The following is a 13473-nucleotide window of genomic DNA, read 5'->3' as shown; positions in this document are numbered from 1 at the left end:
GTCTGTCGACAGGATTTTTGTACGTACGTACGTACATACGTACGTACAAATCCCTCACTGTGATTAAGTAAATGTTTGTCATCTTTAGTACTTTTATTTTCACTGGTGAGCGAGTTACACAACTTTACACTGCTTGAAACAACTAATTAGCAAACGTCGATAGCTTGTAGTTTTAAATAGTCTTCCCTCACTCGCGTTGAACAGTTCCCTAGCAACTGCTCAGTCTCCCAAATATGTCCCACATGCAACAATACCAGTACATACTTAAGGAATAAGGCATGAGGGAGTGTGGTATATGGCCAATATACCATGGCCAAGGGCTGTTCTTATGTACGACGCAATGCAGAGTGCCTGGATACAGACCTTAGCTGTGGTATATTGGCCAACTACCACAAACCCCCGCGGTGCCTTATTGCTATTAAATCAAATCAAATTTTATTTGTCACATACACATGGTTAGCAGATGTTAATGCGAGTGTAGCGAAATGCTTGTGCTTCTAGTTCCGACAATGCAGTAATAACCAACAAGTAATCTAACTAACAATTTGTAAACTACTGTCTTATACACAGTGTAAGGGGATAAAGAATATGTACATAAGGATATATGAATGAGTGATGGTACAGAGCAGCATAGGCAAGATACAGTAGATGGTATCGAGTACAGTATATACATATGAGATGAGTATGTAAACAAAGTGGCATAGTTAAAGTTGCTAGTGATACATGTATTACATAAGGATGCAGTCGATGATATAGAGTACAGTATATACGTATGCATATGAGATGAATAATGTAGGGTAAGTAACATTATATAAGGTAGCATTGTTTAAAGTGGCTAGTGATATATTTACATCATTTCAAATCAATTCCCATTATTAAAGTGGCTGGAGTTGACTCAGTGTGTTGGCAGCAGCCACTCAATGTTAGTGGTGGCTGTTTAACAGTCTGATGGCCTTGAGATAGAAGCTGTTTTTCAGTCTCTCGGTCCCAGCTTTGATGCACCTGTACTGACCTCACCTTCTGGATGATAGCGGGGTGAACAGGCAGTGGCTCGGGTGGTTGATGTCCTTGATGATCTTTTTGGCCTTCCTGTAACATCGGGTGGTGTAGGTGTCCTGGAGGGCAGGTAGTTTGCCCCCGGTGATGCGTTGTGCAGACCTCACTACCCTCTGGAGAGCCTTACGGTTGAGGGCGGAGCAGTTGCCGTACCAGGCGGTGATACAGCCCGCCAGGATGCTCTCGATTGTGCATCTGTAGAAGTTTGAGTGCTTTTGGTGACAAGCCAAATTTCTTCAGCCTCCTGAGGTTGAAGAGGCGCTGCTGCGCCTTCTTCACGATGCTGTCTGTGTGAGTGGACCAATTCAGTTTGTCTGTGATGTATATGCCGAGGAACTTAAAACTTGCTACCCTCTCCACTACTGTTCCATCGATGTGGATAGGGGGGTGTTCCCTCTGCTGTTTCCTGAAGTCCACAATCATCTCCTTAGTTTTGTTGACGTTGAGTGTGAGGTTATTTTCCTGACACCACACTCCGAGGCCCTCACCTCCTCCCTGTAGGCCGTCTCGTCGTCGTTGTTGGTAATCAAGCCTACCACTGTTGTGTCGTCCGCAAACTTGATGATTGAGTTGGAGGCGTGCGTGGCCACGCAGTCGTGGGTGAACAGGGAGTACAGGAGAGGGCTCAGAACGCACCCTTGTGGGGCCCCAGTGTTGAGGATCAGCGGGGAGGAGATGTTGTTACCTACCCTCACCACCTGGGGGCGGCCCGTCAGGAAGTCCAGTACCCAGTTGTAAAGGGCGGGGTCGAGACCCAGGGTCTCGAGCTTGATGACGAGCTTGGAGGGTACTATGGTGTTGAATGCCGAGCTGTAGTCGATGAACAGCATTCTCACATAGGTATTCCTCTTGTCCAGATGGGTTAGGGCAGTGTGCAGTGTGGTTGAGATTGCATCGTCTGTGGACCTATTTGGGCGGTAAGCAAATTGGAGTGGGTCTAGGGTGTCAGGTAGGGTGGAGGTGATATGGTCCTTGACTAGTCTCTCAAAGCACTTCATGATGACGGAAGTGAGTGCTACGGGGCGGTAGTCGTTTAGCTCAGTTACCTTAGCTTTCTTGGGAACAGGAACAATGGTGGCCCTCTTGAAGCATGTGGGAACAGCAGACTGGTATAGGGATTGATTGAATATGTCCGTAAACACACCAGCCAGCTGGTCTGCGCATGCTCTGAGGGCGCGGCTGGGGATGCCGTCTGGGCCTGCAGCCTTGCGAGGGTTAACACGTTTAAATGTTTAAATGTTTTACTCACCTCGGCTGCAGTGAAGGAGAGACCGCATGTTTCCGTTGCAGGCCGTGTCAGTGGCACTGTATTGTCCTCAAAGCGGGCAAAAAAGTTATTTAGTCTGCCTGGGAGCAAGACATCCTGGTCCGTGACTGGGCTGGATTTCTTCCTGTAGTCCGTGATTGACTGTAGACCCTGCCACATACCTCTTGTGTCTGAGCCGTTGAATTGAGATTCTACTTTGTCTCTGTACTGACGCTTAGCTTGTTTGATAGCCTTGCGGAGGGATTAGCTGCACTGTTTGTATTCCGTCATGTTACCAGACACCTTGCCCTGATTAAAAGCAGTGGTTCGCGCTTTCAGTTTCACGCGAATGCTGCCATCAATCCACGGTTTCTGGTTAGGGTATGTTTTAATCGTTGCTATGGGAACGACATCTTCAACGCACGTTCTAATGAACTCGCACACCGAATCAGCGTATTCGTCAATGTTGTTATCTGACGCAATACGAAACATGTCCCAGTCCACGTGATGGAAGCAGTCTTGGAGTGTGGAGTCAGCTTGGTCGGACCAGCGTTGGACAGACCTCAGCGTGGGAGCTTCTTGTTTCTGTCTGTAGGCAGGGATCAGCAAAATGGAGTCGTGGTCAGCTTTTCCGAAAGGGGGGCAGGGCCTTATATGCGTCGCGGAAGTTAGAGTAACAGTGATTCAAGGTTTTTTCCACCCCTGGTTGCGCAATCGATATGCTGATAAAATTTAGGGAGTCTTGTTTTCAGATTAGCCTTGTTAAAATCCCCAGCTACAATGAATGCAGCCTCCGGATAAATGGTTTCCAGTTTGCAAAGAGTTAAATAAAGTTTGTTCAGAGCCATCTGTGTCTGCTTGGGGGGGGATATATAAGGCTGTGATTATAATCGAAGAGAATTCTCTTGGTAGATAATGCGGTCTACATTTGATTGTGAGGAATTCTAAATCAGGTGAACAGAAGGATTTGAGTTCCTGTATGTTTCTTTCATCGCACCATGTCTCGTTAGGCATACGCCCCCACCACTCTTCTTACCAGAAAGGTGTTTGTTTCTGTCGGCGCGATGCGTGGAGAAACCCGTTGGCTGCACCGCTTCGGATAGCGACTCTCCAGTGAGCCATGTTTCCGTGAATCACAGAACGTTACAGTCTCTGATGTCCCTCTAGAATGCTACCCTTGCTCGGATTTCATCAACCTTGTTGTCAAGAGACTGGACATTGGCAAGAAGAATGCTAGGGAGTGGTGCACGGTGTGCCCGTCTCCGGAGTCTGACCAGAAGACCGCCTCGTTTCCCTCTTTTTCGGGGTCGTTTTTATGGGTCGCTGCATGCGATCCATTCCGTTGTCCTGTTTGTAAGGCAGAACACAGGATCCGCGTCGCGAAAAACATATTCTTGGTCGTACTGATGGTGAGTTGACGCTGATCTTATATTCAGTAGTTCTTCTCGACTGTATGTAATGAAACCTAAGATGACCTGGGGTACTAATGTAAGAAATAACACGTAAAAAAACAAAAAACTGCATAGTTTCCTAGGAACGCGAAGCGAGGCGGCCATCTCTGTCGGCGCTGGAAGTACAGACTGGTGACCAATGTAATTAGAGCAGTAAAAACAAATTGTCATACCCGCGGTATGCAGTCTGATATACCACGGCTGTCAGCCAATCAGCATTCAGGGCTCAACCCACCCAGTTTATAATAAGTTATACAGTCTGTGCTAAAAAAATCAACTAAGTAACCAGGGGGTTTATAGCTGCATTCCAGATCCCTACACCATACAGTACCTCTGGCACTCTGAGTTCTCCCTCTTCTCCCCTCCTCTGGGATCATGGGGATCAGTCACTGTGTGACACATACAGAGCAGCCTTAAAACATTGTCTTAGCCACGCGCCCCCGTCTTCTGGCCAGTTGGACCCCAGCCAGCCAGAGTAGGATCCCTCAGCTTACACTGTTAACATGGGCCGGGACTGGATCAGCTCGAGATCACAAAAGGATCAGTGCCATTTGGGTTCAGAGATTTATAGATCCTCTCTAGAGAGAGGATAAAACCCTTGACCTGGAAATTATATTTTTGTAACAGAGGGGCTTTGGTGTAAGGGGATTGCAGCCCTGCCACTTTATTTCTGGCAGTACTTGAGCTATGACTCAGAGGGATGTGTGGGTTAGACCCATAATGAAGTGGTATTGACAGAGATGCAACATGCTCACAGTAAGTATACACCACCTGGGTGCCTCAGGAAGGTGTGTTGCTGGAGCCCCTCTGATAGTTTCCTGCTCATCACACAAACTAGTGTTTGTGTGCTGACGTGTGCATCTCCACTTGGAGATGTAGTTTCTTAGAGGCCTGTAACATGATACTCCTGTTTGCCGCTCACTCCCTGGGGCAAGCCTGCCAGGCGATGCCCAGACCCCAGCTCCAAAGCATGCAAACATTTAAAAACGATATGTTGCTTATGCTTTTATCTATCAAATGTATTGCACAACTAGCTACGTTTTTTATTTTATCACGTTATACATTTATTTGGGGATTCCACCCTGTAATTTGCCTGACACGTGATAAGGAGTCTCATTTCATACAAGGGCATTTGTCTACATTCCCTCTTCTCGGTTACCTTTGACCTTTTTCGAAAGGAGGACAGAGGACGGAGGAGAGAGAAACCAACAGTTGAGCAAATCTAATTAAGAAAAGGCCAAGGTCTTCTAAGGAGAAAGAAGGATAGGTGCTTTAAACCTGTTGAGTGTAGGGGGCAGTGTTTGGATGAAAAACGTACCCAAATGAAACGGCCTATTTCTCAGGCCCAGAATCTAGAATATACATATAATTGTCAGATTAGGATAGAAAATACTAAAGTTTCCAAAACTGTCAAAATATTGTCTGTGAGTATAACAGAACTGATATTGCAGGCGAAACCCTGAGGAAAATCCAACCCGGACGTGCTGTTTTTCCTGAAAGCTCTTTGTTCCATTGCCTGCCTTCGCTCCATTTAAAGGGATATCAACCAGATTCCTTTTCCTATGGCTTCCCCATGGTGTGAACAGTCTTTAGACATAGTTTCAGGCTTTATTTTGAAAAATGAGCGAGAAAGATCACATTGCGTCATTGTATGGCTGGGTGCCAGCAGCGTTTTGCATGCGCTACAGCTTGGAGCAGACATTTTCTCTCTTTCCTATTGAAGAAGCTACAGTTCCGGTTGAAATATTATTGTTTATATATTGTAAAAACAACCTGAGGCTTGATTATAAAAAAAAAAAAAAACGTTTGACATGTTTCTACGAACTTTACGGATGCTATTTAGAATTTGTCTGCCTGGTCGTGATCGCTCGAGCCTGTGGATTTCTGAAAACGCGCCAATCAAATGGAGGTATTTTGGATATAAAAATCATCTTTATGGAACAAAGGGAACATTTATTGTGAAACTGGGAGTCTCGTGAGTGCAAACATCCGAAGATCATCAAAGGTAAGCGATTCATTTTATTGCTTTTCTGACTTTCGTGACCGATCTACTTGGCTGCTAGCTGTTTAATGTTTTGTCTACTGAGAGATGTCCTTACATAAACGCTTGGTATGCTTTCGCCGAAAAGCTTTTTTGAAATCTGACACGCCAGGTGGATTAACAACAAACTAAGCTGTGTTTTGCTATATTGCACTTGTGATTTCATGAAAATTAAAACATTTTAGTAATTTAATTTGAATTTTGCACTCTGCAATTCAGCGGATGTTGAAGAAAATGATCCCACTAACGGGATGGGTGCATCAAGAAGTTAATGGAGCCAAGTACAACTTTGAGAGGGGTTTTGAGAACTAAGATTTGACCTCTTCTCAAGGGACCGACGACAGTTAGTCTGACCAGACAATCGATGCTCAGACAATTAGGAGGGGTAATAAGGAAGGCTTGGTCCTAATGATTCCGGTTAATGTTATGTTTGCATATGATGATTATAAGTGTGCATGAGTATTGGTGCAAGTATGCTATGATAAATTACTTGGTAGACGTCTCACTTGTACAGCTTGTAATGTCATTTAGGCAATACTTGTTTTTGTAAGTCTGTTTAAAAGTCAGGTTTGTATATGTCTCTGAGTTCCATTAAGTATGTTTGCTTTCCATTGTTTTACAGAAGTGGCCACAGGAAACCTTCTAGACTTGGCAGAGGGGGCGAACATGGCACTGGTCCACTCTGGGACAAAGGAGAGCGAACTGGACCCCTTCATGGTGCGCAACCACTCCACAGAGAACAACAATACTGTATGGGTAAGAGAATGGGGGCTAGAATAGTACTACTGGAGCTGCACAGGCTTGATAAGAGGGGCAATGCTTTATGGATGACAACCAAAGGCTTGGCGAGCATATGTTTTGCTACAACTAGCTGTATGGGTTAGATAAAATGGATGGAAGAGAAACAGTATACTGTATGTGTAAGATGGAAACAATACAATATTGGCAATAGCTCCTAGCATACACACTTTATTCAAAGGCAGGGTATTTATACTAGAGCAATGTTTCTCAACCCTGGTCCTCCAGTACCCCCAACAGTACACTGTTTTAGTTTTATCCCTGGACAAACACACCTCATTGAGACCTTGAGGATTAGTTGACAAGTTGAATCAAGTGTGCTTGTCCAGAGTTGTAATAAAAATGTGTACAGTAAGGGGGGTACTGGAGGACCAGGGTTGGGAAACACTGTACTAGAGTATGGGTTGAGTTAAGCTCAGGACAATGGTGCACTGAAAAGGACAAACCTGTCAGATGGTCCCCATCACAGGGGAGGATGTCAGGTTGTTACTCTGCAATTATATACTTATTTGGATAGAGGTGTGTGTGTGTGTGTGTGTGTGTTAACTTTAGCTGCTCATAACTCTACCTTTTTAAATCTACTGTGAAACCGTAAGAGCCGTTTGATGCCATTATCTATATTGGAGATAACTTCCTGCAGTGTACCTACTGTAAACCTTTTCTAAATGTTTTTAACAGTATTGAAATTACTTTGACATTGTCTTCTTTCACTGACTTTGTCTGTTTTTTTTCTGGTAGGAGCTTGAGGATGGTCTGGATGAAGCTTTCTCAAGGTGGGTGATGTTACTGTACCTCGTCCAGTCCCCCTCTGCAGTACCCCACCACACACACACACACACACACACTCTGCTCTGGAAATAGCCGGTGGTTAGGGCTCGTCTCATAAATGCTGCCACTCCCTCCTCCTGGCTCGTTGCGCTTATATCTTAGAAACAGACTGTTTTCAGTTTACTGGCGTCAACACCACACTTAGTCGTCATCTGCTTTCTCAGCCTCTCTTTCAAGTTTTCAAGTTGGGATAGATTGAATCTGGCAGACAAGAATGGTTGTGGTTGAGGGATAAATACAGAGCGTTGGTTTTCGGTCACACAACTAGCAGGTTCAAGGTTGACTGGACATGTCCTTCAGTGTATTCCTTATGCTTTTGCACAGACTGGGATTACTCAAGGGCTCATTTTAAGCTAACCCAACTCATGCAGAGCTCAAAAGACGCCATTTTGTTTCAATCAACCCCGATGGGGTTTTGAGGCCTACTGTGGAGTTTGGGGAGCTGAATCACAATTCCCAATATATTTATCTGTTTTCTAATGTCTACCACAAAGTAAGAGTCTAATTCCAGTCTTGTCAGTGCTTTAATTTCCCCCAGGACTCTTATTTTCTCAGTTGAAACTGACAGTGGCCTCCTCTGTTTGTCTGTCTGTGGAGGTAGGGACAGTTTGCTTCATAGACTGGTAATCAAGCCATCTAACGCTGTTATCAGATAATTATTTGTCTGCGCACACAGTAATTACTCACTAAGCTGTTAATATGCTGCGGTGTCTGTTGCTGTGATTAACGAGGGGACTCTGGAGAAGTGATTGTCTTAATTGAGGGAAATTTAGGAGGTTCAAGCCTTTGAGGAGGCAGAGGATCTGGTGCAAGCCTTTGAGGAGGCGTTGAGTCAATGGTGAAACGAAGTGTCGTATGGACTGACCTTGATGATCTGCTGATGTCAGTACTTGTAGACTCACTTCTTTTTTCTTTTTTTAGTTCCATGCCTGTTGCTGATATGCGTATGGAGAGTTTTTCATTACTTAGGCTGCCACTTCAAAGTCTCTGTCACTAGACTCAAACAAGCTGGCTCTTTTAGTATGAATTTTCTAAAAAGACCCAGTGATGACAGAAAAATTCTGTCTGTGAGACCTTAGTCTTCCTCAAGACTGGGCTGTTTGTCCACACGTAGGGAGTTTATAATCGGGTATATTTTGTTGTTGCTAATGCTTGTTATTTATTTTCTTTTCTTAGGGAATGGGGTGGAGTGAGGTCAGACTTTTCCTCTGTGTTTGAGGAAAGAGCTTTCAGTAAAAGGCAGTTAATTGGCAGTAGGGCTTCGGTTCCTCCAAATATGCTGTGGGTGGTAGAATGGGGTAGCAGAAGTCTGGAAGTCAAAGGACGCATGTAATGTAGACAGTGGTTTTCCTCCTTCAGGACTTGTGAATCCAAGAACAGTTTGTCAATCCTCCATCCTTATATGTTAGCGTTTACTAGTTCTAAAACCTATACAGTGTTGACATTTCTTCCCTTTATTCTCTGCGTGAGTGATTTTAAGTTCAGCTGTATGGTCACCTCTCCCTGTACATCCCTTTAAACAATGGTATGTAGCAAAGTTGAGCCCAAGGCTTTTTCTCAATACTGATACTGACCTTGGACTGATGAGCGATTGCTCTAAATCAAGGGATTACAGTGACACCTTCCGGCGTAAAAGGTTACTGGAAACTTTGGGCATGGGTGGACATCCTCTGTAGTTCCTCATTATGACTATAGGGGGCATGATTTTCTAAACTTTTAGTACTGGTATGAGGTACTAACAGCTGTCTGACATTTTACATTTCCTTTGCACCCCTCAGCCGCAGTCTGGATAGCTTTGAATCATACTCAGGTAATGATGTCATCCATTGGATGTGCCGTGTCCCCCCCCCCCCCCCATTACTTCCCCTAGTCACCACCACTACATTCACCACTCTCATCCAAACTGTGACCCTCTCTGTCACTCTCTTGTCCTCATCGCACCCAGCCCATCTGTCTGAGCATGGATGTGTACATTACTGCCTCGATGTAGGAGTATTCTGTTACCACAGCTCGGAACCCTGTCCTATTGATTTTCCCTATTGACGATGCTGAGGTAACGAAGGGCTCAAACCGAGAAGTATCCATATCATTTAAGTTTGGACTAGAGGATCCTACTTAAAACCAGCAAAGTGCACAGAGGCTGGGAAGGCTGTGCTGTGTATGCAAGGCAGGGTTCTATGCTAACGTGTTGATGTTATTTTTTCTCATTTTGTCCATGCCTCGGATTTGTGGTGTTCTTCTTTATAATCATCAGCCATTTCACCGTTGTTGCCACATCACTAAATGAGTGATGACATGGTGAGCCAAGTGGTTACTGTGGTAGCAGTGAAGTGTTGAAAGTGTCTGGCGTGTGTTGAAACATTGTCTTTTGTCAGGTCTGAGAGCTGTAGTCGTGTGAAGAGATTGTCTTACTTAGATGACCATACCTCACTCTTTGATTATTTCACTGGATACTGTAACATGAGACCAACACAGTATTTGTAGTTACACTTACTCAAATTTGACACATTTGTGTATAGTATATTTAATGTCATGTTCAACAATGTTTGCTTGTAGCCAATACACAATATTTGACAATTTTAAATTGTACTACTGCACAATGCTTTTCAATGTTAATGCAATGACATCTCCATTAATTTCAATGTATTGAGTGTTCACATCCCATCTGTTATATGGTGTCTCTTGCCTGATGAATGTGATAAGTGAAATGTCTTTCCTTCTCCCCGTCTAGACTCGCTGAGTCTCGCAATAACCCCCAGGTCCTGGACATTGGGGTAAACCCTCAAGACTTCAACACCGAAGAGTGCCTGTCCCCAACTAACTGGGACAAAACGGACGCAGACAACACCGAGAAAGACGATATGTTTGGGTTCTAAGGGTGGAGCCACTGCGGACTCAAGGCATTGAGGAAGGGAGAGAAAGATAGGGATTTGAGTGAAAGCAGTAGAGGCAGTGACTGGGATGTCTGTGAAATAGTAGTGCCATGTACCTGATTCTCCCTGAAAGTCCACTCAGTGGCGCCATCTTGAGGGATGTGACTGTTTGTGCATCTAGCTGACCAACCAGGTGAGACCTTCCTGAGCAGAGAGCCTCCAGAACTCATACCAAAGCAATGTAACCATTTGTTTCTTTTAATTAAATGTTAAACATGCAGCCATCTGGTGTTAAATTCAACTGTGCATTATTATTATTTTCTATTTGCCCACTGTATATGTATCTACTGGTATGTTTGAACTGTGTGTGTACACAATTTAAGTATGTATATACTGTATACATAAGCTGATAGAGCTATATTTTATCATTTTTTGAGCATTTGGTGAAGGCGCAGTTAAACATTTAGAGGCAGAAAATGGATAAAACAGGTTAAACCTATGGTCAGTGTTTGATGTGGAGTCAGGGCTAATGCCATGGTTATGTTCCCTATGTTAATGTACCTGTGGATGGAGGGGAAACTTCACAGGTGATGGATTGAAAGCCACCAGCTGAACTCCAGCCCTGATGCCAAATAAGAATAATGAGTGCGGGTGACTCATCTGTGCTCTAATAATTGGGCAAACAGGCTTGATCAAAATGGACTTGCATATAAAATGTGTGAGTTGTGTGTATATGGATTAATCTTTTATTCTATTGCTATATCTATTTTTGCACTCTACTCATCCCTCTCCAAAGCACATACTTTCATGTTGGGGATTGTTATAACATCAAACTCTTACATATACCACTAATGTTGTCTATGACCTTGTTTGTGCTAATAAAGATTTGATAGTTTACTCATCAGTTTGGGTATGAGGATTTGAGGTCAAGTCTCTGTCATTTTTCTTAGTTTGAAATGTATTTAAATCATTTCTGGGTTTGTTACTCCTATTGTATGTATCAATGTGAGGCTGTTTTAATAATCTACTGTACATGTACACACACACCGCACCAGTTACAAATATTACAGCTCAGCTTTCTCTCATAGGCCACCTGTGGTTACATTCAAGTAACTCATGAGTCATAACATTGGCATTAAACATGATATTTGTGGGTAAAACAATTGGCCAACGCCATATTAAACAAATTCGATGGTATCCAAATGAAATATTTTTGTGCATTTGTCAAATTTACCTGATATCCATAATGTGATTGAACTCATTGTCCTTTCTTGAGCATTCACCTGCTACGCCCCAAAAGTTATTTTTGGGCTGTGCAGTGGCTAATTTGACAAAAGTGGTGAGATGGCTAGCTATCTTTGACACCGTTCAGCTAGTTATTAAAAAAAGATCAACCCATACAACCAACTATTAAACTTTTGCGTTAGATCGATAAACATGTTTCTGGGGGGAGGGTGAGGCGAAGTGATTACGCGGTAGCTAACCATAAAATGAGGTAACACACATGCAATATCCCACTGTCATCCAACACCATGAAGAAAACAAAAGAACTAGCAGTTCAAAAGAGACAGATGGTCATAGACCTTCATAAATCTGGTAATGGCCACAAGAAGATCCACAGATGATTGAATATACCACTGAGCACTGTCAGGGCAATTATTAAAACATTCAAAAGATATGGAACAGTTGAAAACCTCACCGTTAGAGGACGCAAATGCATTTTGCCCCACAGGATAGGGAGGAGGATCGTGAGATAAGGAGGGGCATTAAATTTTACCTATCTGCAAAAGATTTATAAATGACCTGGAGCCAGTGGGCACAACCTTTTGGCTATCAACATGCATTGGAGTTCTCATACAACGACCTGGCCAAGATAAAGAGTGCGACAAAAAACAACAGGGTTACACAAACAAACGTACAGTCAATAACACAAAAGAAAAATAGGGCTATTTGTGTGAGCCATAAGGCAATAAATAGACTGTGAAATAATTACAATTAATCCCCAAGAATCACTGTGAAATAATTGCAGGCCTTGGTGGCGTCTTGGGGTCACCAGGTTTAATAAAGCGACCATAATTTGCAAATAAATTCATTAAAAATCCTACAATGTGATTTTCTGGATTTTTTTCCTCATTTTGTCTGTCATAGTTGAAGTGTACCTATGATGAAAATTACAGGCCTCTCTCATCTTTTTAAGTGGGAAAACTTGCACAATTGGTGGCTGACTAAATACTTTTTTGCCCCACTGTAGGTCTATAACAGTTTGGGTCTAGAATGTCTCCCCCTTTGAAGAGGGGGTGACCGCGGCAGCTTTCCAATCTTTGCAGATCTCAGACGATACAAAAGAGAGGTTGAATAGGCTAGTAACAGGATTAAGAACCGTTTCTAAAATCACATTTATTTATAAAGCCCTTTTTACATCAGTCGATGACACAAAGGGCTGTACAGAAACCCAGCCTAAAACCCCAAACAATGCAGATGTAGAAGCACAGGGGCTAGAAAAAAACTCCCTAGAAAGGCAGGAACCTAGGAAGAAACCTAGAGAGGAACCAGGCTCTGAGGGGTGGCCAGTCCTCTTCTGGTTGTGCCGGGTGGAGATTACAACAGAACATGGCCAAGATGTTCAAAAGTTCATAGATGACCAGCAGGGTCAGATAATAAAAACGGCATATCAAAGGCTCTGGTCTGTCCAAGAAGTGAGGGTAAACAGTAAGGATGTTCTGTGCTATCCACTATGTTTTAATTATTCTTTTGGGTATAGGCGAGGGTCACTTTTTTTTTTTTCAAGAGTTTAAGGAGGGTTTAGGTAAAATATATATTTTTGCTAAAGAGAGGTACGATTTTCTCCATGTAACCCTTATTATAAATACCGTTCACTCCCTGACGTTAGTAAAAACAATATAGCTAATTGTCATTTTGTGATTCTTAAGGTTAGCCAACTCAAATATCTAGGGCTAAAGTTACTGCCTTTAAGGAAGTAAAATGTTCAGCCTGCTGTATAGACCCTATGGATTGTGTTTAGGAGCATTTTTAACTCTCCATGGTTAAAGTAGGAACAAAAATATATACGAGTGTGCTACATTTACTATCATCATACAATGCCTTTGGGAAGTATTCAGACCCATTGACTTTTTCCACATTGTTACATCACAGCCTTATTCTAAAATGGATTAAACCGTT

General features: G+C 43.2%; 1 protein-coding gene across 3 annotated transcripts in view; it reads left to right on the top strand.

Moving 5' to 3' along the window:
• The window catches only part of LOC135525962 (low density lipoprotein receptor adapter protein 1-B-like), a 57508-nt gene extending 46311 nt beyond the window's left edge, over positions 1–11197 (top strand). The window contains exons 7-10 of one of the 3 annotated variants that reach the window (XM_064953946.1): positions 6417–6550; positions 7331–7365; positions 9199–9230; positions 10152–10295. In XM_064953946.1, the coding sequence (XP_064810018.1) occupies positions 6417–6550; positions 7331–7365; positions 9199–9230; positions 10152–10198 (248 nt within the window). In that variant the 3' untranslated portion in view covers positions 10199–10295. Of the gene's footprint in view, positions 1–6416; positions 6551–7330; positions 7366–9198; positions 9231–10151 lie in introns of all 3 variants that reach the window. The other 2 variants (XM_064953945.1, XM_064953944.1) reach the window with 2 other exon arrangements.
• Positions 11198–13473: the final 2276 nt, after the last annotated feature.

This window comes from Oncorhynchus masou, chromosome 32 (genome assembly GCF_036934945.1).
Source record: "Oncorhynchus masou masou isolate Uvic2021 chromosome 32, UVic_Omas_1.1, whole genome shotgun sequence".
NCBI classification, from domain to species: Eukaryota; Metazoa; Chordata; class Actinopteri; order Salmoniformes; family Salmonidae; genus Oncorhynchus; species Oncorhynchus masou.
This window is presented reverse-complemented; position numbering and strand designations above follow the sequence as displayed.